Source organism: Scyliorhinus torazame, chromosome 7 (assembly GCF_047496885.1).
Source record: "Scyliorhinus torazame isolate Kashiwa2021f chromosome 7, sScyTor2.1, whole genome shotgun sequence".
Lineage (NCBI taxonomy): Eukaryota > Metazoa > Chordata > Chondrichthyes > Carcharhiniformes > Scyliorhinidae > Scyliorhinus > Scyliorhinus torazame.
The window spans coordinates 20,697,342-20,723,237 of record NC_092713.1 but is presented as its reverse complement, the minus strand read 5'-3'; the positions used below and the strand labels follow the sequence as shown (position 1 = coordinate 20,723,237).

At 47.2% G+C, this 25,896-nt stretch overlaps 1 protein-coding gene and 1 long non-coding RNA gene across 4 annotated transcripts in view; one reads left to right on the top strand and one right to left on the bottom strand.

The window, feature by feature from the left end:
- LOC140426068 (uncharacterized) overlaps positions 1 to 3,886 on the bottom strand; it is a 50,879-nt gene extending 46,993 nt beyond the window's left edge. The window contains exon 1 of the long non-coding RNA XR_011948122.1: positions 3,555 to 3,886. This is a non-coding gene — a long non-coding RNA (uncharacterized lncRNA). The remainder of the gene's footprint in view (positions 1 to 3,554) is intronic.
- Positions 3,887 to 4,319: 433 nt separating this feature from the next.
- gipc2 (GIPC PDZ domain containing family, member 2) overlaps positions 4,320 to 25,896 on the top strand; it is an 84,314-nt gene continuing 62,737 nt past the window's right edge. The window contains exon 1 of one of the 3 annotated variants that reach the window (XM_072510387.1): positions 4,320 to 4,700. In XM_072510387.1, coding sequence (XP_072366488.1) covers positions 4,419 to 4,700 — 282 coding nt within the window. In that variant the 5' untranslated portion in view covers positions 4,320 to 4,418. Of the gene's footprint in view, positions 4,701 to 5,297; positions 5,352 to 25,896 lie in introns of those variants that run through there. The other 2 variants (XM_072510386.1, XM_072510388.1) reach the window with 2 other exon arrangements.

The window sequence follows — 25,896 nt, the reverse complement described above, 5'->3', positions numbered from 1 at the left end:
CACACTGTACGCCTTCTTAACAACCCTCTCAACCTGGGTGGCAACTTTCAGGGATCTATGTACATGGACACGGAGATCTCTCTGCTCATCCACACTGCCAAGAATCTTACCATTAGCCCAGTACTCTGTCTTCCTGTTATTCCTTCCAAAATGAATCACCTCACACTTTTCTGCATTAAACTCCATTTGCCACCTCTCAGCCCAGCGCTGCAGCTTATCTATGTCCCTCTGTAACTTGTAACATCCTTCCGCACTGTCCAGAACTCCACCGACTTTAGTGTCATCTGCAAATTTACTCACCCATCCTTCTACTCCCTCCTCCAGGTCATTTATAAAAATGACAAACAGCAGTGGCCCCAAAACAGATCCTTGTCGTACACCACTAGTAACTGGACTCCCCTGCTGATTACCACTGAATGACCCCCCACCACCCACCCCCACTACCCACCTCATCTGATGATTCAGTATTCCTCCATGTTGAATACAACTTTGAGAAAGCACTGAGGGTGGTAAGGGCACAGAATGTACTCTGAGTGCGGGACTTTTTACATTGTTTAAAATATAAATTTAGAGAACCCAATTAATTTTTTCCAATTAAGGGGCAATTTAGCGTGGCCAATCCACCTACCCTGCACATCTTTGGGTTGTGGGGACGAAACCCACGCAGACACGGAGAGAATGTGGAAACTCCACATGGACACTGACCCAGGGCCGGAACCTGGGACCTCGGCGCCGTGAGGCCTCACTGCTAACCACTGCGTCACTGTGCTGCCTATGAGTGAGAGACTTTAATGTCCATCACCAAGAGTGGCTCGGTATCACCATTACTGACCGAGCCCTGAAGGACAGAGCTGCTGGACTGGGTCTTCAGAAGGTGGTGAGGGAACCAAAAAGGGAAAAGTCTACTTGACGTCATTCGCATCGATCTACCCGTCACAGATGCATCTCTCCATGACAGTATCAGTAAGAATAACAGCCGCACAGTCCTTTCGGAGATGAAGTCCTGTCTTCACATTGAGGATACCCCCCATCGTGTTGTATAGCTCTAACACCATACTAAATGGAATAGATTTTGAACAGATCTAGGAACTCAACACTGGGCATTCATCAAGCGCTGAGAGTCCTCAGCAGCAGCACAATTGCACTCAATCACAGCCCACCATATTCCCCACTCTACCATCACCATCAAGTCGTTCAACGAGGAGTACAGGACATGCTAGGAGCATCACTAGGCATACCTAAAAATGAGGTGTCAACCTGGTGAAGCTTGCATGCCAAACAGTGAAAGCGACATGTGACCTAAGTGATCTAAGTGACCTAAGTGATCTCACAACCAACAGATTAGATCCGGGCTTTGCAGTACTGTCACATCCAGTCGTGAATGGTGGTGGACAATGAAACAACTAACATGAGGCGGAGGCTCCACAAGTCACCAAGTGCACAGGTCTAATAATGCCCAATCTCGCCAAGTGGCGAAGTTCAATCTCGACTTTCTCCATTAAAGTGTGGGGAACCAGGCGGGCACGAAAATATCGGGGCTGGGCCTCCGGGTCCAACTGGATTTTGGCCACGACCCCTTTAATTGTACCCAAGCCAGGCTGAAAAACGTCAGGGAACTTGCTCAGTACGGCACCCAGACCGCCAGACCCCACTTGGAGGATATGTTGGCAATCCAAGTGCAGCTAGTGCAGTCAATCGCAGCCCAACAGGCTAAGGAAGCTTCCTTGTATGACAATAAGGGGACGGTGAACCGATTGGTGCACACCGGAGTAAAGGTCATCCCCACAATATTCAGTCGTTCCCCAGTATAAGTAGCCAAAGAGCTGCTTTGTCGGCCAAAGTATAATTTTCCTTTTAATCGTTCATGGGATGTGAGCATCGCTGGCTGGGTCAGCATTTATTGCCCATCCCTGAGGGCATTTAAGAGTCAACCACATTGCTGTGGGTCTGGAGTCACATGTAGGCCAGACCGGGTAAGGATGGCAGATTTCCTTCCCTAAAGGACATTAGTGAACCAGATGGGTTTTTACGAAGATGGTTTTTCATGGTCATTATTCGACTTTCAATTCCAGATTTTTATTGAATTCAAATTTTACCATCTGCCATGGTGGGATTCAAACCCGGGTCCCCAGATCACTACCCTGGGTCTCTGGATTACAAGTCCAGTGACAATAACAGCATGTCACTGCCTCCCCATGCCATTCACCTGTATTGGAACACGAATAGGGGCCACACGGGTGCTGCCAACTACATTTCGGCCTCATTCTCTGGCTCTTCGGGGTCATTCAGCTGCTTGGTCCGGCCCTGGGGCTGACACCTACCTTGACCAGAGCTCCTGGAGCACTGGCCCTCCTGCTGACTGTGGTTATGCCTAGACAAGCGCCCACATGTCGCACACGGGACTGAATCTCCTTCAGCCAGATCCAGGGATGCCCCACATCTCGACGGCTGGCCCTTCACCCAGAGGCTGGTGTCGCTGTGGCAGTGGGTCCGGATTGTGGGGCTACCACACAAGGAGCAATGCCTCAAAACGTTCACCTCCATCCCTTGTATTTCTTGGTCACTGAGTTGCGTGCTCTCTTGGGACAAAGATATCTGTAGCACCTGTTGAAAATTCAGGGAGGTTTCGCTCAAAAGTTATTTCTACGTTTCCATATTATTTATACCGCAGACCAAACGATCGTGCAGCACATCCAATAAACCAGTTCCATATTCACAAAACTCAGCTATCTTCCATAGCCATGATATGAATTTGGTGATGGACTCACCAGAGGACCTGTCCTCCGTATTAAAAGGGTACCTTTGAATGATCACTGACAGGGTCCATTGCGATACAAGTGCCACGGGTTGGTCAAATGAGTGTGTATCTGGTGCCACCGGGTAAGTAAGACTCTTGATCACTCCAAATGTCAACAGTATGACTATCTGGCGCTTGTTCTCTGTGATGTTATTGGCCCGGAAGAAGTAACGCATCCTTTCTGCATACTGGTTCCAGGCTTCAGCACCGGAGTCAAATGCATCAAATCACCCAACCAGAGTTATGGCGAAATAATTGGCTCCAATTTGGGTCCAGAAAATCGGGGAAGTGGCTCAGCCAAGTAGGTCATAGCGTTGACAGCAAACCAGTTTACTCCTCTTCGCCAGTTTTATAAGGACACAGGAAGTCCACAACAAGTAAAATAAAGAACTTTGTTTTATTTACAATTACGGTATGTACAAATCCCGGTAGATCCCGACTGGGTCACTATCTAGTGGTGCCTTACTCCCTGACCTTTTATACATTGCTAAATGGAGTCCCCCACCCCCCCCCCACCTCACCTCAATGGGGAAATTTATACACTGTGAGAACCACGGGGAAGATAATCATTCTCACCCCTGAATGAGATATTACACTAACCATCTCCCCTTGACATTCAAAGCCATGAACATCGCTGAATCTCCACTGTCAACATTTTGGTGGTTATCATGGACCAGAAATTGAACTGGATAGCCACATACATTCTGTGGTTAAATAGGTAGGTCAGGGTCTGGGAGTTCTGCGGAGAGTAACTCACCTCCTGACTTTCCAAAGTCTGTCCACCATCGACAAGGCGCAAGTCATGAGCGTGCTGGAATACTCTCCACTTTCTTGGATGAGTACAGCTCCAACAACACTCAAAATGCTTGATACCATCCAGGACAAAGCTGCCCACTTGGTTGGCATCCCATCCATCACCTTCAACATCCACTTCCGCGACCACTGAAGCCCATGGCAGCACTGTGTACCAGCCACAAGTGGCACTGGAGCCACTGTATCCCTCACCACCTGCAGTCGCGTTTTCAATATTTTGCTGTGGAAATAGAGAGGAAATAGAAACGCCCTTGCCCAGGTAACAGTATCAATGTACATTCCTTTGCAATGACCCTGAAGTTGCACTGCGCCTGTCACTACCCCAGGTGTGTGTGTGTGCGCACGCGCGCTCTCTCACCTGGCAAGACACGCCTCGAACCGTACCTGCATTTTTAGGACTGCGCATGCGTGGGCATCCTTTGGGCGGAGCAGGGTGGCCGGCGGTGGCCGCGCGTGCGCACTTAGTAGCTGCCGGCCGGGAAGGTGGAGACTGAGCCTGCGCAACCGCTGGACCGGCCGCTTGGGACGTGAGAGGAGCGCGTGCGCGGCAGGAAGGACGTCTGGGGAACCGCCTACTTTGGGAAAGCGCGCATGCGCGGCAGGAGGGAATTGTGGGGATTCCCCCGTACGGGAAAGTGAGCTTGCGCGTCCGCGGTGGACCCGCCTACTTCGGGCGAGCGCGCCTGCGCGGCCGGGGGTGGACCCGCCCACTGTGGGAGAGCGCGCCTGCGCGCCGCTGCTCGGGGCTTCACCTGTGGCGCTGGGCGGTTGGTAACGGGAGTTTGTGAGGGAGCCGCCAGACGGAAAGATGCCGCTGGGTCTGAAGAACAGGAGGAAGAACAAGGCGCGGGACAGCTCCACCCTGGTGGACAACGAAGGCGGCCCGGCTTGGAGGGGAGCCAGCCCCGGGGCGCTTTCCCCCAGTGCCGGGGGGCCCGGACTGCCGGCGCCGCCGCCTCACGCCCGACCCAAGCTGGTCTTCCACACGCAGCTGGCGCACGGCAGCCCCACCGGCCGCATTGAGGGCTTCTCCAATGTCCGCGAGCTCTACGCCAAGATCGGCGAGGTGTTCGAGATCCCCGCCTCCGAGGTAAGGGAGTCCCGCCAGCCGCCACGAGGGGGTGGGGAACGGCGGCTGGTGAGCCCGACCCCCCCCCAGTCCGCGGGGGCCGGCCCAGGGTGGGGCGGGTGCTAAATGTTGCTGGTGTGTGGACTCGCATCCTGTCAGAGGTACCGAGACAGGATCAACATTCATCCCGCACGCCTGGTTCTGGAATTCTACGCCAGGGAAAGTTTTACCCTGCATACCCGATCTCTTCCGCTCATAATTTTGTACTTTCAATTAAGTCACTCCTCAACCCTTGTTCCAAGAAAAATAACCCCAACCTATCCAATCACTCACCTGAGCCACACTTTTCTAGCCCCGGCGACGTTCTTGTAGTGCATTGTTATGCAGCCAAATCAATTACTGGCTTTTTTGGTGCTGGTTGAGGGAGGAATGGTGGCCAGATTATCAATGTCTATCTCCACATGGGATTGTATATGCCCTTTTTGCAGGAGGTCTTGATTTCAGGTTGTCATCTGAAACATGACACTTTCAATTATTGCTACCTCCAGTTCGATGATGCTGAAGTTAACCCCGAGGTAAACATTTAACCCAAAATCTATGCCTTTGCTGTGAGCCAAGGCCTCGCCTGCTGCCATGCGCCAAGTCCCTTCAAGCACTGTGTACACGAGGAAGGTAATTTGTGTGTTGTCCTGGGTAATTATCACTAAAGTTAATCCTGTAATTTATCTCATTGATGCACATGTATGTGAATTAACTGCTGTATTTTCTATATTATGACAGTAACTGCACTTCAAAAATACTTCATGGGTTATTAAACTTTAGAAGATGCTATGTAAATAAGAATTTGTTCTTTCAGAGTCGGGCTTTATTTCAAACATGGAAATCTTATTGGTCACATCTCCTTTGGGAATACTGAAATACGTACATCCTGCAATTTCTGTGCCACATGGTTCATTTGAAAAGTTGGCCATGGGCGTATCTCACATCGTCTGCATCTGTAACTCGATCTGGCACATTCAGTTAATAATTGTAATTTTATTTATACTGTTTTTGTTTTCATCAAAGTTTATCTGCAAGTTTTTAGGCTCTGATATTTGCATTAGATTGTAACTGGTTTTGTGCACTCACTGTTGAATCGAGTGACAAAGCATTTAGAACGCCAGTGTTGTGATCACCGGCGAACACGTTCGATATGTTGCGAACTGGCAGTGTTCGATTCAGAATGATGCATCTCACCGAAGAATCCTGGGATTTGATGATGGTGATTTGTTTCATTGTGATCCCACAGATAGAAGGTTGTGTAAACCAAAATCAAGCTGTCACGTGGACGATGAGGGAAATCCTCTGCATCCTGTTTCTAAGGAAAAGGCTTAGTGCGTGAAACTTGGGGTAATGGTCAGCTCTGACTACTGAGACATGAATGTTGCATTGATCCTGTTGAAGCATTGCTTGAAAACCTTTCATTGAACTGCAAATAATTAACAGTTTTAATAACTTGGTGATCTTGTTTTTCAGTGCTTGTTAAATTTTATTAGAGTTAAGATATTAAATATTCAGCTCCTTTATTTCCTTGTGTGCTAAACATTTCAACAATCAAGATTAATTGTAAAATGCAATCGGGTATGCTCTGGAAAGGAGAAGAAATGCACATAGTGAGCAATGTAGTATTTATAGGTTGCCTAGCATAAATATTTAGAACAGTAGGTTTTGGAATGTTATCCTGCTGAGTCACTTTTACTCATCCTGGTTGAAGTGAACAGTATAAATGCATTTTTGAAAAAATGAAATGAAATGAAAATCGCTTATTGTCACAAGTAGGCTTCAAATGAAGTTACTGTGAAAAGCCCCTAGTCGCCACATTCCGGCGTCTGTTCGGGGAGGCTGGTACGGGAAGGCAAACTACGCAAACCTTTTGAGGGAGAAAGAAATAAATGGTATCTTTACATAGATGGGAGGAGGCAAAAGGCTTGTTTCTATGCTGTATATCTAATGCAAATATGTGGTTCACAGAAAATCATGTGTAGCAATATTAGATGATGTGTTTTTCTTGCTTTTACTTCCTCATGGTATTTCAACCCATGGCTGGGTTGGCAGACGAGATGAAAAATACTTTCAAAGCGTTAGTATTGCAGGCAATTACGAGGTATATTCCCTTGAAGGGGAAAGGTCGGACAAATAGATCACCCTGGTTGATGAGAGATCAAGGTGCAGATGAAAAGGAACATGTCAGGCAGAAATGGAGAATCCGGCTGAATACAGAGGACCAGAAAAAATGAAGGAATGCAAGGAGGGAGCATGAAAAGAGACGAGCAGTTACCATAAAAGGGTCTAATATAATCATGTAAATGATGAAAGGATGTTAAAAGAAGAGCAGGGCAGATTAGGGATAAGAAAGGAGACTTGCATGTGGAGGCAGGAGAAATACCGCAGGTATTAAATGAGAGCTTTGTATCTTTACAAAGGAAAAGGATGCTCCCCAAGCAGATGTGAGAGAGGAGCTAACTGGAACACTCGAGGAATTTTGTAATTGAGAAGGTGGGGTTAGAGTGGCCATCTTCTGCTTAAAATTGATATGGTGCCAGGACCATATGAGATGCATCAAAGGATATTGAGGGAGGTGAGAGTGGAAATTGCGCAGGCCCTGGTGATAATCTTCCAATCTTCCTTAGATGCAGGGGTGGTGCCAGAGAACTGGAGAATTGTGAATGTTACACCCGTGTTTCAAAAGGGGTACAAGGGTACTGCTGACAAATACAGACCAGACAGTTTGACTTCAGTGTTCGGCAAACTTCTGGAAACTGTAGTTCAGGGCAGAAGCAATAATCACTTAGACAGGTGCAGGATAAGTAAGGGGCAGCAGCATGAATTTATTCAGGGAAAATCATGTTCAACTAACTTGCTGGAATTTTTTGAAGAGGTAACAGAAAGTTGTTGAGGGTAAAACTGTTGATGTGTATATACAGTCAAGATGTTTACAGCATGGAAAAACAGGCCCTTCGGCCCAGCCTGTCCATGCCCAGTTTCTGTCAAGGATTTTCAAAAGGCATTTGATACAGTGCCCCACAACAGACTTGTGAACAAAATTTTAGCTTGTGGAATAAAAGGAAAAGTAGGCACTTGGGTAAAAAATTGGCTGAGTGATAGGAAGCAGCAGTGATAAATAGGTGTTTTTCAGATTGGAAGGTCTTTGGTGGAGACCTTTGCACTTCCTGATTATATATCAATGACCTATACTGCTGTGCAGGGCATGATTTCAAAATTTGTGGATAATACGAAGATTGGAGACATTTCAACTGTGATGCAGGTAGCCTTGAACTTCAGGAAGACATTGACATATTGTTGGATTGGGCAGAAACGTGGCAGATGAATCTCATTTTGGAGAAGTGTGAGGTGGTTCATTTTGGCAACAAGAATATGGAGAGACAGCATAAAATAAAGGGAGAAACTCCAAAGGAGTTGCAGGAATAAAGGGACCTTGGTGTTTATGTATATAAGTCATTGAAAGTGGCAGAGCATGTTGAGAGAGCCGTTATTAAAGCATATAGGACCTTGGGCTTTATTCATAGGGCCATTGAATATAAGAGTAAGGAGGCCATGTTGCACTTGTATAAGTCACCAGTCAGGCCTCATCAGGATGTGACAGCATTGGAGGGAGTACAGAGATGATTCACTTCAGCTTCTGAGGAGAGGCTGGGTCTGTTTTCTTTGGAGCAAAGAAGGTGGAGAAGAAACGTGATAGAGGTATGCAAGGTCCTGAGAGGTGTGGACAGGGTCAATAGTGAGAAACTCTCCTCCGACAAGAGAGCATCAACAGGGGGCGCAGATTCAAAATAATGGGCAAAACGAGTAACCGTGATGTGAGGAAAACCTTGTTCACCCAAAAGGCAGTTGGAGTCTGGAATGAACTTTGAGAGGATGGTGGAGGCAGGTTGGGTCAGATTTGGACTGCTATCTGAAAAGAATGTGCAAGGGAGTGGGGCTTGGCAAATGCTCTTTCAGAGAGCAGTGCAGACCTGATGGGCTGAATGGCCTCCTGCACTGTAAAGATTGTGAGATGTTCCTCCCTGTGAATTCCCAGCACCAATATTGGTCAATCCCTGAGTTTGAAATCCTGTTTTGCGTGTGACCCAGTTGAACTTGGTGTACAATTGCTGTCCAACAATTAGGTTATTGATGGACATTTGACAGCAGTGTCACGAGATTAAAGACCTGGTTAAGGTTACTAATTAAAATACAGATTCAGTACTTTGCTATTTTGAACAGTGCAAAAACAATGCATCATCGGGTTGCTCATTCACTAGCCTCTTGATTGGAATGTGAGCAGAGCGTTTGGGTCAATTAAAAAAAAAATTAGGATGGTTGATGGAGGATGTGCAATTAGCGACAGCCACCTTTTCTGGGGGCCGTTTTGCCCGCAAAAGGTACTTCCAGCAGAACTGGGGCTAATGGCAATTTATGGGTTGAAGGATTTGCCATCAGTGGAAACGGAATATCTAAAAATATCCAAGGGCTGTGAAGTAAAAAGCTGATCGCGGGGGTGGAGCCTGACCTTTACCGGTGTTGGCTCCCGATCCTTGATCGGGATATTGGGACGCTCTTGCTGTCCCCCCCCAAGCACCCAATCAAAATGGCCACTGGCACTCCCGATTTCGGCCCCTTGGCCCACGTGACTCTGACGTCATGCCGCCGGTTATGTGCTCCCGATCATCAATTGGGGACAGCCCCAGTGAAGACCAATCAGAGCTGGCAGTGCAATTTAAATGCACCAGTGAGCTTAAGATCAGTGACATCCTGGATACATAAAGTAAGCGCGTGACCAGGTCTCTTGCCTTGGGAACAGCTAAAGAAGTGTAACTGTGCCGCACCTTTGAGTGTTGAATAAAACCATTGAAATCTAACAACTGGACTTGATTCTGTGCGAGCGAAAAGAGTGGGTAGCATGGTGGTTAGCACAACTGCTTCACAACTCCAGGGTCCCAGGTTCGATTCCCGGCTTGGGTCACTGTCTGTGCGAAGTCTGCACGTTCTCCCCGTGTCTGCGTGGGTTTCCTCCGGGTGCTCCGGTTTCCTCCCACAGTCCAAAGATGTGCAGGTTAGGTGGATTGGCCATGCTAAATTGCCCTTAGTGTCTAAAATTGCCCTTGGTGTTGGGTGGGGTTACTGGGTTATGGGGATAGGGTGGAGGTGTGGGCTTGGGTAGGGTGCTCTTTCAAAGAGCCGGTGCAGACTCGATGGGCCGAATGGCCTCCTTCTGCACTGTAAATTCTATGGCCCAAACCCATCAAATGTATCAGTTTGCAAGACAAATTGCTTGATATCAAAGGGTTAGGGACAGTATTTAACCAAATATGGTACGAAGGAACCCTAAAATAAAGGCCAAGTATTGCAGATGCTAGAAATCCAAAATATAAACAGCTCCAGATCTCAAGGAGTTGTACGGACTAGAAATGTTAAGTCCGTCCTCCCTCCACAGCTGTTGCTCCACCTGCTGAGATTTCCCAACATTTTCTGTTTTTATACCTAGGAACCCGACTGAAGTCAATAGGAGTCAGAGGGGAATCTCTCCCTTTGGTTGGAGTCAGGAGTCATATGTAGCTCAAAGGAAGGTAGTTGTTGGAGGCCAGTGATCTCGGTCCAGAGTATCGCTGCAGGAGTTCTTCAGGGTCATGTGCTCGACTGAACCATCTTCATCATTGTCTTTCCCTGCATTATAAATAGGAATGTTTGTTGATTGCGCAGTGTTCAGTACAATTTGTGACTCCTCAGATACTGAAGCTGTTTGTGTCCATTTGCAAGCAAGGCCTGGGGAACTATTTGGACTGATCGGGGGGGGATGAACAATAAATACTGGCCTTGCCAGCAATGCTTGCATTCCATGAAATAAAAAAAAATTAATTTAGAGTACCCAATTATTATTTTTTTCAATTAAGGGGCAATTTAGCGTGGCCAATCCACCTAACCTGCACATCTTTGGGTTGTGGGGGCGAAACACATGCAGACATGGGGAGAATGTGCAAACTTCACACGGACAGTGACCCAGGGCCGGGATTCGAAACCGGGTCCTTAGCACCGCAGTCCCAGTGCTATCCACTGTGCCACATGCCGCCATCACATTCCATGAAATAATAAAATAGAATTTGAAAGGAGTTGATGTTCAGATCAAGCATGATTTAATTGAATGGTAAAACAGGACAAAGGGGCTGAATGGCCAACATCTGTTTGTATATTGCAGTTACACACTTCAGACATTTTCTATCCCAGTTTGTTTACACAGCCTGACTCCTGTCTAAGTTGCGCAAGTTACTGATATATTTACTTGTGCAATTTTGTTTAACTGACTCAACAATTGGTGGACCTGTCATTACATGTACTTGTGTTAAATGGCTCTCCAGATGTAACCCATATCTGGATGGACTAAACCCTGCATTGTGCCGCTGAGTCATGAGAATGTCGTGTAAATTTTATATGCTCATTGTTCAATTTTGCTGGAATCTTGAGTAATTTCACTGCAACTTTGCGCAACGTTTCAGGCATTTTAGCTTCAGCACTGTTTCAAATTTCTACTTGCCTCTCCCCTGCATTACCTGCCATAACATGTATTGCAGCATCTTTGTGGAGACTTGCTTATTTTGGATAAGTTACAGATTAAAATCAAATACACTTGGAACAACTTATTCGTTGAAAGCATATCTCTCCTGACTGTCTCAAAACTGACAATCTTATAGTTCCTTACCAAAATTGTCTTAGCTGACCTCTGTACATCCATCACAGCTGATCTGGAGCACTGCCACCCACCTCTTCACCTGTACAAAAAGCCAAATCCTTGTCAACTGTGTCTTTTCTGAGTTTGATTCTATTTATATGCAAGTTAGGGTGACCCAGATGCCATCAATCAGAAATCAATTTTACACTTTTTAAAGGGGTCCAAGTAATGAACTTCGAGCTATGGGTAAAAGCCCAAGTAACCGTACTAAAGTCAAACCAGTATCCCTTATACGGTGCAGTTTCTCTGACGCCCAGTGGTCACAGCCATGAGCCTTTTGATGAACACTGCATGCCGTTTTGGTAAGTCATCTCATCCAGGTGCCATGGAAGAAAGACGGGTAACCAGATTCAATTACCCCATTTGCCGCATTCCACTTAAACCCCAATGACTCTCCGCACCCTCAACCAAAGGTTGGAGGACTTTTGTCTTTACCATAAAATCCACCTGTGGCCGTACCCCATTTTCCCTCCATGAACTTCTCCCAACTGTCTACTGCTGTGTACTCCTCTGACATATGAAAGTCGCTCATAACTAATAATAATAATAATCGCTTATTGTCACAAGTAGGCTTCAATTAAGTTACTGTGAAAAGCCACTAGACGTCACATTCCGGCGCCTGTTCAGGGAGGCTGGTACGGGAATTGAACCCGCACTGCTGGCCCTGTACTGCATTACAAGCCAGCTGTTCTAAACCAGCCCCTACAGTAGCACGCTTACTTTTTTGACCATTCTGACCTCTGATATCTCTTCTTTCCCGCCCCCTCCCCTCTCCCAACCACGCACATTTACACTGCCATCACTCCTGTCTGCTTTCAAATCCCTCCCATATTCATTCACACGACTCGCCACTTGACTCCTGTTAACCTGCTCCCACTCGTACTTTGGAAACTTTTTTCTGTGTGTGAGTTGAGCTCTTGAAACAAGTAACTGTGCAGTAGGGACGCACTCTAGAATTCCTGTCCGAATCCAGCTCTGAAATAAGAACAAAGAAATGTACAGCACAGGAACAGGCCCTTCGGCCCTCCAAGCCCGTGCCGACCATACTGCCCGACTAAACTACAATCTTCTACACTAAATCCCCCGTCCATCCTTCCTATTATTGGCTGCCAAATAATAACCACCCAGATTCGGCAATGCCAACCCTCCTCTATCTCTGCTACGCTCCAAGAACCCCCTCCTTACCCGCAGGGTCTTGCTCGCCCACACAAATCCCACACAGATCACAATTGGGAGGCATTGGAATACAAAAAGAAATCTCGGGAGGCCACCATTTTAACTGACTGTACCCTACCCGCCAGCGAGAGTGGCAACATGTCCCACCTTTTAAAATCCTGTTCCATCAACCGCGTCAAATTAAGTTTGTGCAGTGCCCCCCAGCTCCTGGCTACCTGAATCCCCAACTATCGAAAGCTCCTATCCGCCCTCCTCAACGGTAGGTCGTCTATCCCTCTTCCCTGGTCCCCCGGATGGATCACAAAGAGCTCACTCTTTCCCACATTGAGCTTAGAGCCCGAAAAGTCTCCAAACTCCCGTAGGATCTGCATTACCTCAACCATCCCCTCCACTGGATCCGTCACATACAGCAACAGGTCGTCTGCGTACAGCGACACTCGATGTTCCTCTCCCCCTCGAACCACCCCCTTCCATTTCCCTGACTCCCTTAACGCCATGGGCAAAGGTTCAATTGCTAATGCGAACAGCAGAGGGGACAGGGGGCACCCCTGCCTCGTCCCTCGATACAGCCGGAAATACTCCGACCTCCGCCGGTTCGTGACCACACTCGCCACCAGGGCTTTATACAGGAGCTTAACCCAACTGATAAACCCTCCCCCGAACCCAAACCTCCTCAACACTTCCCAGAGATACTCCCACTCTACCCGATCGAAGGCCTTCTCCGCGTCCATGGCTGTCACTATCTCTACTTCTCCCTCCACCGATGGCATCATTGTCACATTCAGGAGCCTTCGCACATTGGTATTTAACTGCCTACCCTTTACGAATCCCGTCTGGTCCTCGTGAATCACCCCCGGGACACAGTCCTCAATCATCATGGCCAGCATTTTTGCCAGCAACTTAGCATCTACATTAAGGAGCAAGATCGGTCTGTATGACCCACATTGCAGTGGGACCTTATCCCGCTTCAAGATCAAAGAGATAGTCGCCTCCGACATTGTCGGGGGCAGGGTCCCCCCTCCCTTGATTCATTGAAGGACCTTACCAGCAACGGGGCTAACGGGTCTACATACTTCCTGTAGAACTCCACCGGGAACCCATCCAGGGCCTTCCCTGCCTACATGCTCCCCAGTCCTTTAACCAGCTCCTCCACCCCAATTGACGCCCCCAGACCAGCCACCTCCTGCACCTCCACCCGTGGGAACCTCAACTGATCCAAGAATCGCCGCATCCCCTCTTTTCCCCCTGGGGGCTGGGACCTATACAGGTCCTCGTAAAAGACCTTAAAAGCCTCATTCACTTTCCCTGCACTCTGCACCGTAGTTCCCCTACCATCTTTGACTCCACCTATTTCCCTCGCTGCCATCCTCTTACGGAGCTGGTGTGCCAGCATCTGGCTCGCCTTCTCCCCATATTCATATATCGCCCCCTGTGCCTTCCTCCACTGTGCCTCTGCCTTCCCTGTGGTCAACAGGTCAAACTCCGTCTGGAGACTTCGTCTCTCCCTGAGTAGTCCCTCATCAGGAGCCTCTGCATAGCTCCTGTCCACCCTTAAAATCTCCCTCACTAACCTCTCCCTTTCTCTGCCCTCTCTCTTCATCCTGTGAGCCCTGATGGAGATGAACTCTCCCCTGACCACCGCCTTCAGCGCCTCCCATACTACTCCCACCTGCACCTCCCCGTTGTTGTTAGCCTCCAGATACCTTTCAATACACCCCCGCACCCTCCCTCGTCTGCCAGCAGTCCCACATCCAACCTCCACAACAGACGTTGGTCCCTCTCCAGCTCCACCCAGTGCGGGACATGGTCTGAAATGGCTATGGCCGAATACTCCATTCCCTCCACTTTCGGGATCAATGCCCTGCCCAACACAAAGAAATCTATCCGAGAGTAGGCCTTATGTACGTGGGAGAAAAAAGAAAATTCTCTGGCCAAAGGCCTGGCAAATCTCCATGGATCTACTCCCCCCCCTCCCCCCATCTGATCCATAAACCCCCTAAGCACCTTGGCCGCAGCCGGCCTCCTCCCCGTCCTAGATCTGGAACGATCTAATACTGAGTCCAGCACCGTGTTAAAATCCCCACCCATTATCAAACTCCCTACCTCCAGGTCCGGAATACGCCCCAACATCCGTTTCATGAATCCAGCATGGTCCCAGTTTGGGGCATATACATTCACCAGTACCACCTCCGTCCCCTGCAACCTACCACTCACCATCACGTATCGGCCTCCCTTGTCCGCTACTATGTTCTTGGCCTCAAACGACACCCGCTTTCCCACCAGTATTGCCACCCCTCTATTCTTCGCATCCAGCCCCGAATGGAACGCCTGTCCCACCCATCCCTTCCTTAACCTGACCTGATCTGCCACCTTCAGATGTGTCTCCTGAAGCATGGCCACGTCTGCCTTCAGTCCCTTTAGGTGCGTGAACACTCGGGCCCTCTGAACCGGCCCATTTAGGCCTCTCACATTCCACGTGATGAGCTCCCTCATCCCGGAGTCTCACTTCCCTCCAGCACCTACGCCCACATTCCCCATCATTATCATTTTGTCTACAGAAAAGAAAAAAGGAAATTTTAGGAATTTTAACCAGAACTCTACCCACATCCCACATCCCCATCCATCATCCCACCCACAAAATATTCTTTACCCATATTTACAACCCCATATACAACCACATCCCCTCAGTTCGAGTCCAGTTTTTCCGTCTGTATAAAGGTCCAAGCCTCTTCTGGTGTTTCAAAATAATGGTGTCTGTCCTGATAAGTGACCCACAGTCGCGCAGGCTGCAGCATGCCGAACCTGACTCTTTTTCTATGCAGCACCGCCTTGGCCTGGTTGAAGCCAGCTCTCTTTGCCACCTCCGTGCTCCAATCCTGGTATACTCGGATCACCGCATTCTCCCATCTGCTGCTCTGCACATTCTTGGCCCATCTCAGCACATTTTCTTTGACTGCGAAGTGATGGAACCTTGCCACTATCGCCCTTGGCGGCTCATCTGCCTTGGGTCTTCTTGCCATGACACGGTGAGCCCCTTCCAGCTCCAGGGGGGTCGGAGAGGCCTCCGCACCCATCAGCAAATGGAGCATCGTACTCGCGTACGCCCCGGCATCAGCTCCCTCCACTCCTTCGGGAAGACCCAGAATCCGAAGGTTCTTCCTCCTCGACCTGTTCTCCAGGACCTCAATTCTCTCGGCCCACCTCCTGTGCATCGCCTCGTGTGCCTCCATTTTTACCGCCAGGCCCAGGATCTCGTCCTCGTTGGTTTTCACTTTATCGTTCACCTCACGAAGCTCCACCGCCTGGGTCTTCTGGGTCTCCTTCAGCCCCTCGATCGCCAACAGCATCGGCGGCAGCACCTCCTTTTTCAGCTCCTCCACACATCTCTTGAGGAACTCCTGCTGGTCTGGCCCCCACGCTGCTTACACTCCGCCATCTTGCCTTCTTCCCCTCGTTTTGGTCTCTGCTCCAGGGCCTCTTTCCTCGTCGTTCCACCGCTGATCCCTGCCATATATTGTAGGGGGGGACCTCACTGCACCTTCCCACACGGGATTAATCTGAAGAAAGCTCCGTTGGGGCTCCTCTGGAGAGCTCGAAAGTCTGTTGTCGCGGGAGCTGCCGAAACGCGCGGCTTAGCTCCGCATCGCCGCAACATGAAGTCCTCTTCGCCATTTTAAGCATCCCTAACAAACCTCCTCTTGGTCTTCTCTGCCCTAAAGACAACCACCCTAGTTTCTCAATGTAGCTTTATTCCATTGTTGTTGGAGCCATTCTAGTACATCTCTTGCCCATTCTGAAGCCTTCCTGCCAGTTGTAAACTGTGGTACCCATAATTGGTGACAATACTCAGCTGGGTGAACCAATCTTTATACAAGTTTAGCTTAACTTCCTGGCTTTGGTACTTAATATCTTTATTTATGAAGCCCATGAGGTGATATGCTTTATTAACCTGCCCTGACACCTGTACAAATTTGTGCATAATCACTGCTTGGTCGCTATGTATTAAAATCATACTGCTTAGGGTCTTATCTCATTCTTTCTATCAAACTATACTACCTCAACACTTTTCTGCACAACATACTTAGTTTAATATTCAATCGGGTACAATTATAAAAAAAAAAAAAAAAAATGAATGTACCCAATTCATTTTGTCCAATTAAGGGGCAATTTAGCGTGGCCAATCCACCTACCCTGCACATCTTTGGGTTTTGGGGGCAAAAGCCACGCAGATGGGGGCGAATGTGCAAACTCTACACAGACAGTGACCCAGAGCCGGGATCGAACCTGGGACCTCGGCGCCGTGAGGCAGCAATGCTAACCACTGTGCCACCATGCGGCCCACAATCGTGTACAATTAATATGGAAAGTGCAATCATATTTCTTGTTTAGATCTTATTTTATCGTGACATTTCTTTCACTTTGCCCCTTCTCTAATGTTTTATTAGTTAGTGGACCACTGTAGGTATCCATAGAATACAATCACTACAGTGCAGAAGGAGGCTATTCAGCCCATCGAGTCTGCACAGACCCTCCGAAAGAGCACTCTACCACGGCCAACTCCCAGCTCTATCCTGTAACCCCACATGCATTGATCATGGCCAATTCACCTAACCTGTACATCTTTGGAATGTGGGAGGAAACTGGAGCGCCCGGAGGAAACCCATTCTGACACTGGGAGAAAGTGCAAACTAGACACACACAGTTTCGCCACGCCAGGATTAAACCTGAGTCCCTGGTGCTGTGAGGCAGCAGCGCTAATCTTTGCCGCCATGCTGCTTGGGATCCTTGGTATTTATCATATATGTATGTATGTATGAAAAGAGGAAGGAACTACAGGCGAGCTTTGACCGGCTATCTACCAGGAAGGTGGTGAGCCAACTGAGGTGAGCAAGGGGTGCAGTTTACAAACATGGAGATAAGTATGTTAGCAGGTCAGCTCCGGAGGGAAGCCGCGGCAAGGGAAATTGGGCACGTAAGTTGGTGGTGGCTCCAGATCTGATTAACAAGGTTTTTGAGGAATTTTATGAGGTTGGACAGGTCCGAGCCATCTGGGGGAGACCGGGAGATGCAGGAATTTCTAGATGGGTTGGAGTACCCGAGGTTAGTGGAGGGGCCAGGGCTACATTAGAAGGAGCGAGCGTGGAGCAGGCGATAAAGGATGCGATTGGGAGGATGCAGTAGGGGAAGGTGGCAGGGCCGGATAGGTTTCCGGTGGAATATTACAAAAAATTCAAGGATAAGCTGGCACCCCTGATGGTGGGGATGTTTGAAGAGGCGATCTTTGGGGCAGGCATCGATTTCCCTGTTGCTAACAACAGATAAGGATCTGACGGCGTGTCGTTTCGGCCCATATCGCTTCTGAATGTGGATGCAAAAGTATTGGCGAAGGTACTGGTGGGTAGGCTGGAGGAGTGCCTCCCGAAGGTGATAGGGGAGGATCAGACTGGGTTCGTGAGAGGGAGGCAGCTCTTTTCAAATGTTAGGAGGGTATTGAACGTCGTTATGGTACCGGCAGAGGGGAAGGAAACAGGTGGTTGTGGCATTGGACGCTGAGAAGGCGTTTGACCGGGTAGAATGGGGGTACTTGATGGCAGTTCTGGAGCGATTTGGGATTGGATCAAGATTTGTGAACTGGGTAAAGCTACTATGATAAGGAGCCGAGGGCGAGTGTCCGCACAAACAACATCAGCTCGAGATACTTTCTCTCCACCGTGGGACTAGGCAGGGATGTCCTATGTACTCCCTGCTGTTTGCACTCGCGATTGAGCCGTTGGTCATCGCACTAAGAAGTTCGGGGGTATGGAAAGGAGTAGTGCAGGGGGGTGGGGGGGGATAGAGCATAGGGTGTCCTTATATGCCGATGATTTGCTGTTATACGTGTCGGAACTGAGTGTGTCATTAGCGGGAATATTGGAGCTACTTTGAGTGTTTGGATCATTCTCCGGGTACAAACTAAATCTAGACGAGTGAGTATTTTGTGGTGTCTCAGCCGGGGGTGGGGGGGCTGCTGTTCTGTAGGGCAGGGACACACTTTAGGTACCCGGGGGGGCTCCTCGGTTACAACATTTCTAGTTTGGTGGGGAGAGTGCAAGCTGATCTGGCAAGGTGGGATGGTCTCCCTCTGTCACTGGCGGGTCAGGTACAGGCGGTTAAAATGAACGTGCTCCCGCGGTTTCTGTTTATTTTTCAATGCCTGCCGATTTTCCTGCCAACGGCTTTTTTCAGAGAGATTGAGGGAAGGATTACTACGTTCATATGGGGAGGGAAGGTGACCAGAGTTAGAAAGGTGCTGCCACAGAGGGGAAGGCAGGCGGGGGGTTTGGGTCTTCCGAACCTGATGTATTACTACTGAGCGGTGAAGGTGCAGAGCTGGGTCAGAGGGGTTGTGTGCAGGGGCTCGGGACTGAAAGCACTAACATCAGCGCCGCACCCGATAGCCCCGGGGAAGTACACCCGGAGTACCATAATAATAGCTTCATTGAGAATTTGGAGGCGGTTTCACCAACACTTCGGGTTGAAGTGTTGGGGGGCAGGGTCAAGGGAAATGCCGATTCGGGCGAACCCCAGATTTGAGCCAGCGAGGTGGGATGGAAATATCCGGAAATGGGAGAAGAAGGGGATTAAGACACGAAAAGATTTGTTTCTTAGGAGTCGGTTTGCAGGGCTGAAGGAGCTGGAAGCGAAGTATGGGCTGGAGCAGGGGGTAATGTTTAGATACATGCAGGTTCGAGATTTTGCCAGAAAGGAGATACAGAACTTCCCGGTGGAGCCGGCCTCCACATTGCTGGAGGAGGTGCTGACGACAGGGGGACTGGAGAAGGGGGTAGTGTCAGTGGTTTACGGAGCTATTTTGGAAGAGGAGAAGGCACCACTGGTAGGGATCAAAGCCAAGTGGGAGGAAGAGCTGGGAGAGGATATGGAGGAGGGGTTCTGGTGTGAGGTGCGCCGGAGAGTGAATGCCTCCACCTCTTGTGCGAGGTTGGGGCTGATACAGCTGAAGGTGGTATACAGAGCACACCTCAGGAGGGCGAGGATGAGCTGATTCTTTGAAGGAGTAAGGAGTAGAAGATGTGTGTGATGTTGCCCCGGGGGGGGGGGGGGGGGGGGGAGGGTGGCGTGTGGCCGCTAATCACGTTCATATGTTTTGGTCCTGTCCAAAGCTAGAGGATTACTGGAAGGAGGTTTTTAGGGTAATTACTAAAGTGGTGCACGTGAAGCTGGACATGGGGGGGCGGGGGCGGTGTGTGTTGCTGGTGACTATGGGTGATTCCTGATTTCTTTTTGTCATTTGTTTATGGGAACATGTGGGCTAATGTTTGGTGGGAGGATGGGATCGTTGTTATTGATATGGGGATTGACATATTAGTTACTGATTGTTTGTTGTTGGTTGGTGTAAATTTGGGAGAAAATGTGAAAAAGAAGGAGAATAAAAAATATTTTAAAAAATATGTATGTATGAATGATTTGGAAATGAGTACAGACAAATATTTCCTACTTTTAACGCACATGTATTCAAAGGCACAAAATTGAGAGGCAGGAAAAGAACAGCTACTTGAGGACATATTCGGTCCATCTAGCCTTCTGCACGTTTGATGAGCATCATGAGTAATGACTTCCTACAATTGCTCTGCCCAATGCAAACACTTCCCTGCAGCCATGTGATCTCCCTGAAGGGACAAAGAAAAACTTAGCAAAATATTCAAATCCCAAAAGGCGCAGGAAAGGTAAATATGACATGGGAGATTGCAGTGATCGAAACTTGTATTCCATGGAAAATATAAGATTAGAGAATGACTTGGTTGAGTTTTTAGGATTTTGAAAGGAACCATTAGGGTAGGTGGAGAGAAATTTTCTTCTGTTGATGACTAGGTCTAGATCAATGTGACAGAACCGTAAAATTCGAGCCAGACCATTTAGGGGAGAGGGTGGGATATTTTTTGCATGAAAAGGATGGTAGTAATGTGGAATCCCCCCCCCCCCCCGGCCTCCAAAATTAAGATTCACTAATGTTTGCTAGCCAAGAGTATTAACAATATCGACTGTCTCTGAGGAAAGATTGAGAAGATTGGGCCTGTATTCTCTAGACTTTAGAACAGTGCAAGATCATTTCATTGAATCATACAAAATTCCGAAAGGATGAAAACAGGGTTGATGCAGAGATGATGTCCCTCTCGCTGGTGGGGGTAGGGGTGCGATCTTTCAGTCGAGGTTGTCGATTTTTGCAACTCTGTACCCAGAGGGCTGTGGAGACTGAATCATTGAGCATGTTCAATGCAGACATTGATTGATTTCTAGATACTAATGACACAGGATATCAGGAGAGTGTGGGAATATGGCCTTGAGGTTGGCAATCAGCCATGATCTAGTTGAAAGGCAGAGTAGGCTGAAGGAACTGCTCCTGCACCTGTTGAGTGATATGCAGCCAACTGGATAAATGGAGTTACGATCCAGATCAACCACGATGCACTTGAGGGCAGCACGGCACAGTGGTTAGCACAGTTGATTCACGGCACCGATGTAAGATGCTGAACTGTGCAAACATATGGTCCCTTGCATTTTGTTTTCTATATTTAGAGTACCCAATTCATTTTTTTACAAATCTAGGGGGCAATTCCGCGTGGCTAAGCCACCCATCTTTGGGTTGTGGGGGAGAAACCCATGCAAACACTGGGAGAATGTGCAAACTCCACACGGACCGTGACCCAGAGCCGGGATCGAACTGGGATCCCGGTGCTGTGAGGCAGTAATGCTAATCACTACGCCACCGTGCTGTCCGTCCCTTGCATTTTTCAGCCCCACTCAAATGCAACATCAAACATGATGGATTGTCTACCCTCTGTTGCGTTCCCACTTTTGTTAGTATAAAGGAGTAATGGGTAACTCCAAAGAATAAAGCCGGCACTAGTGGAACTGCGTCACTCAAGACCTCAAACTGTTGGTGGTTTCATTCTTTGCCAATGTTTGCACAGGCAGGCTAAATATTCCTGTAATTTTAGGCAGTGGGGATGTACTAAATGGTGGGTAGAGCTGACTGGCTGCATTCTGTGGTTTGATATAATCTGTTGAAAGCTTGTACAGATATGTATTTAAATTTGAATTGACATGCCATGACTTCACTGCATTAAATCCATGTGTTTTATTTACAAATGCAATCCAGCGGTGGGATTGTGGCAGGGCTCAGATTAAAATTGTCTTTGATTGCAATATGAATAAGGCACTGCCTATTAGTCATACATAATTTATATTACACGTTTCATAATCTGAGGATGTCCCAATGCACTTTGTAGCCAATTAAAATTATGCTCGGCAGCCATTACACTTGCCTAAATTGTAATTTGTGTTATCTGTTCCTTCTGGCACTCATCTGTTTGTGTTAATCTGATAGCGAATAATTTTTTGCAGTGTTTTGTTGTTACCAATGATAAATCAGCCCTTGGCATAAATTGGTGCATCCACCCTTCCAACTGTTATGCCTCTTCCTATCTCATACAACCCACTGAGAGTTCTGAGACTTGGAAGCAGGAACTCCAAACTCATTTAATCTGTGGTTTTGCAACAGCTTCTTACATATGTATAAGGGAAAGAACTTCCACAAATCAGGTTCAGGGTACTACTTTAACAGCTATGGTAGCAATGTTCCTTTGAAGTAGCACAGCCAGGCTAGACCATTTAAAGGGAGCACACACTTGTATGAATCAACAATGTACTTGTTCGGAGCTCCCTTTTATTGAAGGAATTGTATGGCTCGACCAAATTATTCCAGTGCGGGAGGGGTAGTATAGGAACGGTGGCCTGCATGGAGATTACCTCAAACTACTTGACTTCACTTCATCATCAAATTCCCTCATTTATTTATTTATTAAATTTTTTTTTTTTTTTTGAGTACCCAATTCTTTTTTATTCCATTTAAGGGGCAATTTAGCGTGGCCAATCCACCTAGCCTGCGCATCTTTTGGGTTGTGGGGGCAAAACCCATGCAAACACTGGGAGAATATGCAAACTCCACACAGACAGTGACCCAGAGTCGGGATCGAACCTGGGACCTCGGCGCCGTGAGGCAACAGGGCTAACCCACTGCGCCACCGTGCTGCCCAAATTCCCTCAATTATAAGATCATAACTTCCTGTGGCCTATTTGTTCTTGTGTTTGGAACAGGATTGTCCCCAGAATCCTTTTTTACTGCTGGTCTGATGCTTTAGCTTATTTAAAAAAAAAAAACTATGACATGTTTTTAAAGTGGCTTAATGGAAGGAATGTCAATGACTCGTGTGGATAAATTTTCAGTTGTGAATGCTTAGTTTCAGCCTGCATAAATAAAAACTCACTGCAGGAGTTTGATACCACGTGAAAAATTACTATTTGTATCCAGAGTGTGTGAAATTGGTAACAATAGGCTGTGTAATTAAATCAATGAAGCTTTGATAGTTTCCTAATGGTGGTAATCCTATAAGGACATTGACTTCCATCTCCAACCAGTAGTTATTACCCGTTGGTTTTTCTGGTCAGAATGATGAGCTCCATTATTGAGCATGCCAGTTTGTGCAGATTATTTATTTTATCATTATTTATCATATAAAAACAAATCATTTTCAGGATATGAGCTCCACTGATAAGTCTGGAATTAATTTCCCACCCTAGTTTCTAGGCTATTTTAGAGAGCAGTTAAGCACCAACTGATGTGAGAGTGCAGTCATGTCGTAGGCAGACTGGCTAAATATGAAAAATCCTTTCACAAAGGATATTAGTAAACCAATTGGTTCTCCTACGCACCCAGGGTTTTGACTTTGAATTTTGTTGTGGTGAAGATTAAAGGGGGTTAAAATAGCAACAAAAAAAAAAACATTTTTCTATTTTCAATTTGTAGCTCAAAACATGAAAGAATGATGTCCATGAACACTGAGCCATCCTACCAACTGGGGTATCTCCCACTTGGAGAAGGGCTCTGGCCGTAGCAATACAAATGCAAGGAGGCAGTAAGATGAAGTTCGGTATCACTTACTTTGTAATGTGCTCAGACAGTTGAAACTTTTTGGGTTATTAGAGTAAAAGTTTGTTATCGAAACGAACAGTCAACTTATTTTATTGTTACAGCTTAAGCTTGGTCAATTTGATTGCAAGCTGAAATTTTTACCATCACTCTGATTCCTATGGCTAATGAGAGAAAAGTGCACAAACCCATCGAGGCTGGGAAAGTGTTGACATAGAAACTCAACTGAGTGGCTGTTAAAACAGACTTCAAAGGGGCCAAATATTTGAACATTCTTAATCTTTTCCAACCTTGCTGAATACTTTAAATGGGCATATTTGTCGACTCTTATTGGCAGTTCTATGTACTCAGAAGTGTGGGTTTGTGAATGTGCTCAAGTTAAGCCTGCTTCTTCTGATGAAGGAAGCATAGAAATCCATTGTCTCGGTTGCTGTGAAGCCCCAGGGCCACCTCTTGTGCAGACTGTCAAAATGAGGTCAGCCCACTGAATTTTTTGCATGCTTTGGTGCTGCAGGCGTCCAGCCCAACTGATCCCTGCCAGTGATTCAGCTCCACATGAGCCTCCATCTCACATTATTAGCATAGTATTCCCATTTCTTTCTCCCTTGTCTTTGTCTAGCTTCCCCTTAAATGAATCTTTGCTGTTTGCCTGAACTACTTCTGGCAGCAAGTTCCACATTCTCACCACCCTGGGAAAGAAGTTTGTCCCGAATTCTAGAGTAGACCATATACACGTACGTGGATGATCTCTTCGATTCTGATTTATGCTGATATCTATACAAGTTCCATGTGGGGTCAGTCAATATTCCATATTGATGAGTTGTCTTCACATATTTGGGAATACTGGAATGTTCTCGGTCCCTTGAGGGTGGTTGCCTTGGTTACAGTTGACGCTAATGGCTGAAATGTGAGTGTAGCTGTTTAATTTCTCAGCTGATAGCAGTTTGCGGGAAGGAGAGTTTTGGTTGAGTTATCCTTGCATTTGTAACATTCCACATCTTGGACAAGAGATAATGCTTATCAGGTGCAAGATATTTGCCTTCAAAAATGGAATTTTAAAATCTAGTTTATTGAGTGTTTCTTGTCGGCATCAAGTTGGCATGCACACATGGTGGAATGCAAATCCACTGTTTTCCCCTACCTCAGTTTATTTATTTAGAAGAAAAAAAATTCCAATTAAGGGGCAATTTAAAGTGCAAACTCCGCAGAGACAGTGACCCATGGCCGGGATCAAACCATGGTCCTCGGTGCTGTTTCCCTTATGTAAGACAAAATATACTGGCATTGGAGGCAGTCCAGAGAAGGTTCACGAAGTTGATCCCAGGTATGGAGAGATCTTATGAGAGTAGGCTGGACCTGAACTCATTGGAGTTTAGAAGAATGAGAGGCAACCTTATTGAGTTACAGGATTCTCATGGGGCTTGACAGGACACATGTTGAGAGGTGGTTTCACCTTGTGGGAGAGTGTAGGACCCACTGGGCATAATCCCAGAGTTAGGCAGAGATGAAGAGGAATTTCTTCTGAAGAAGGTAGAGAATCTATGGAAATCTTTACCGCAGATGGCTATAGAGGTTGGGTCTTTAAGCTCAAGGCTGAGATAGACAGATTTTTAATAAGTATGGGAATCGAGGGTTATGGGGTCACGGCGAGAAAGTGGAGTTGAAGGTTATCATATCCAATTAGTCATGGTCTCGTGGAATGGCAGAGCAGACTCAATGGGCCAATGGCCTACTTGTATTCCCAATTATTATGGCCGTAACGCTTTTTACATTTATCTCCACCAGATTTAGAACCCACATATTGTCAACTCTGGTTGAGAAGGATTTATGAACCAGACCAACATCATTAAACAATGACACTGCTGCAGTCTCCTGTAATCCATGGCTCCCTGAAAATCAATAATCTGTCTAATTCAGCCATGAACACATTCAAGGATCCAGCCTCCACTACTTTCTGGGGAAAAGAATTCCAATCTAATGACCCTCTGTGAAGGGGAAAAATTCCTCCTCATCTTTGTCTTAAATAGGCAACTCCTTATTTTTAAACTGTTCCCTAGTTCTAGATTACCCCATGATGGAAAAAATCCTTTCAGCATCTAATCTGTCATGGCTGAAGTTGGTTGGGGTACCATTCCATGGGTAATACAAATGAATGCATAAGGCACATTTTTGCTTTTGGGGCTACTTCTGTGTTGATGTATAAATTCAAAATTGTCCACAGAACAAAAGTTGGCATTTGAAATAATTACAATTAGGACCAATGAGGTTATACTTGTATTGCAAAAATCCCT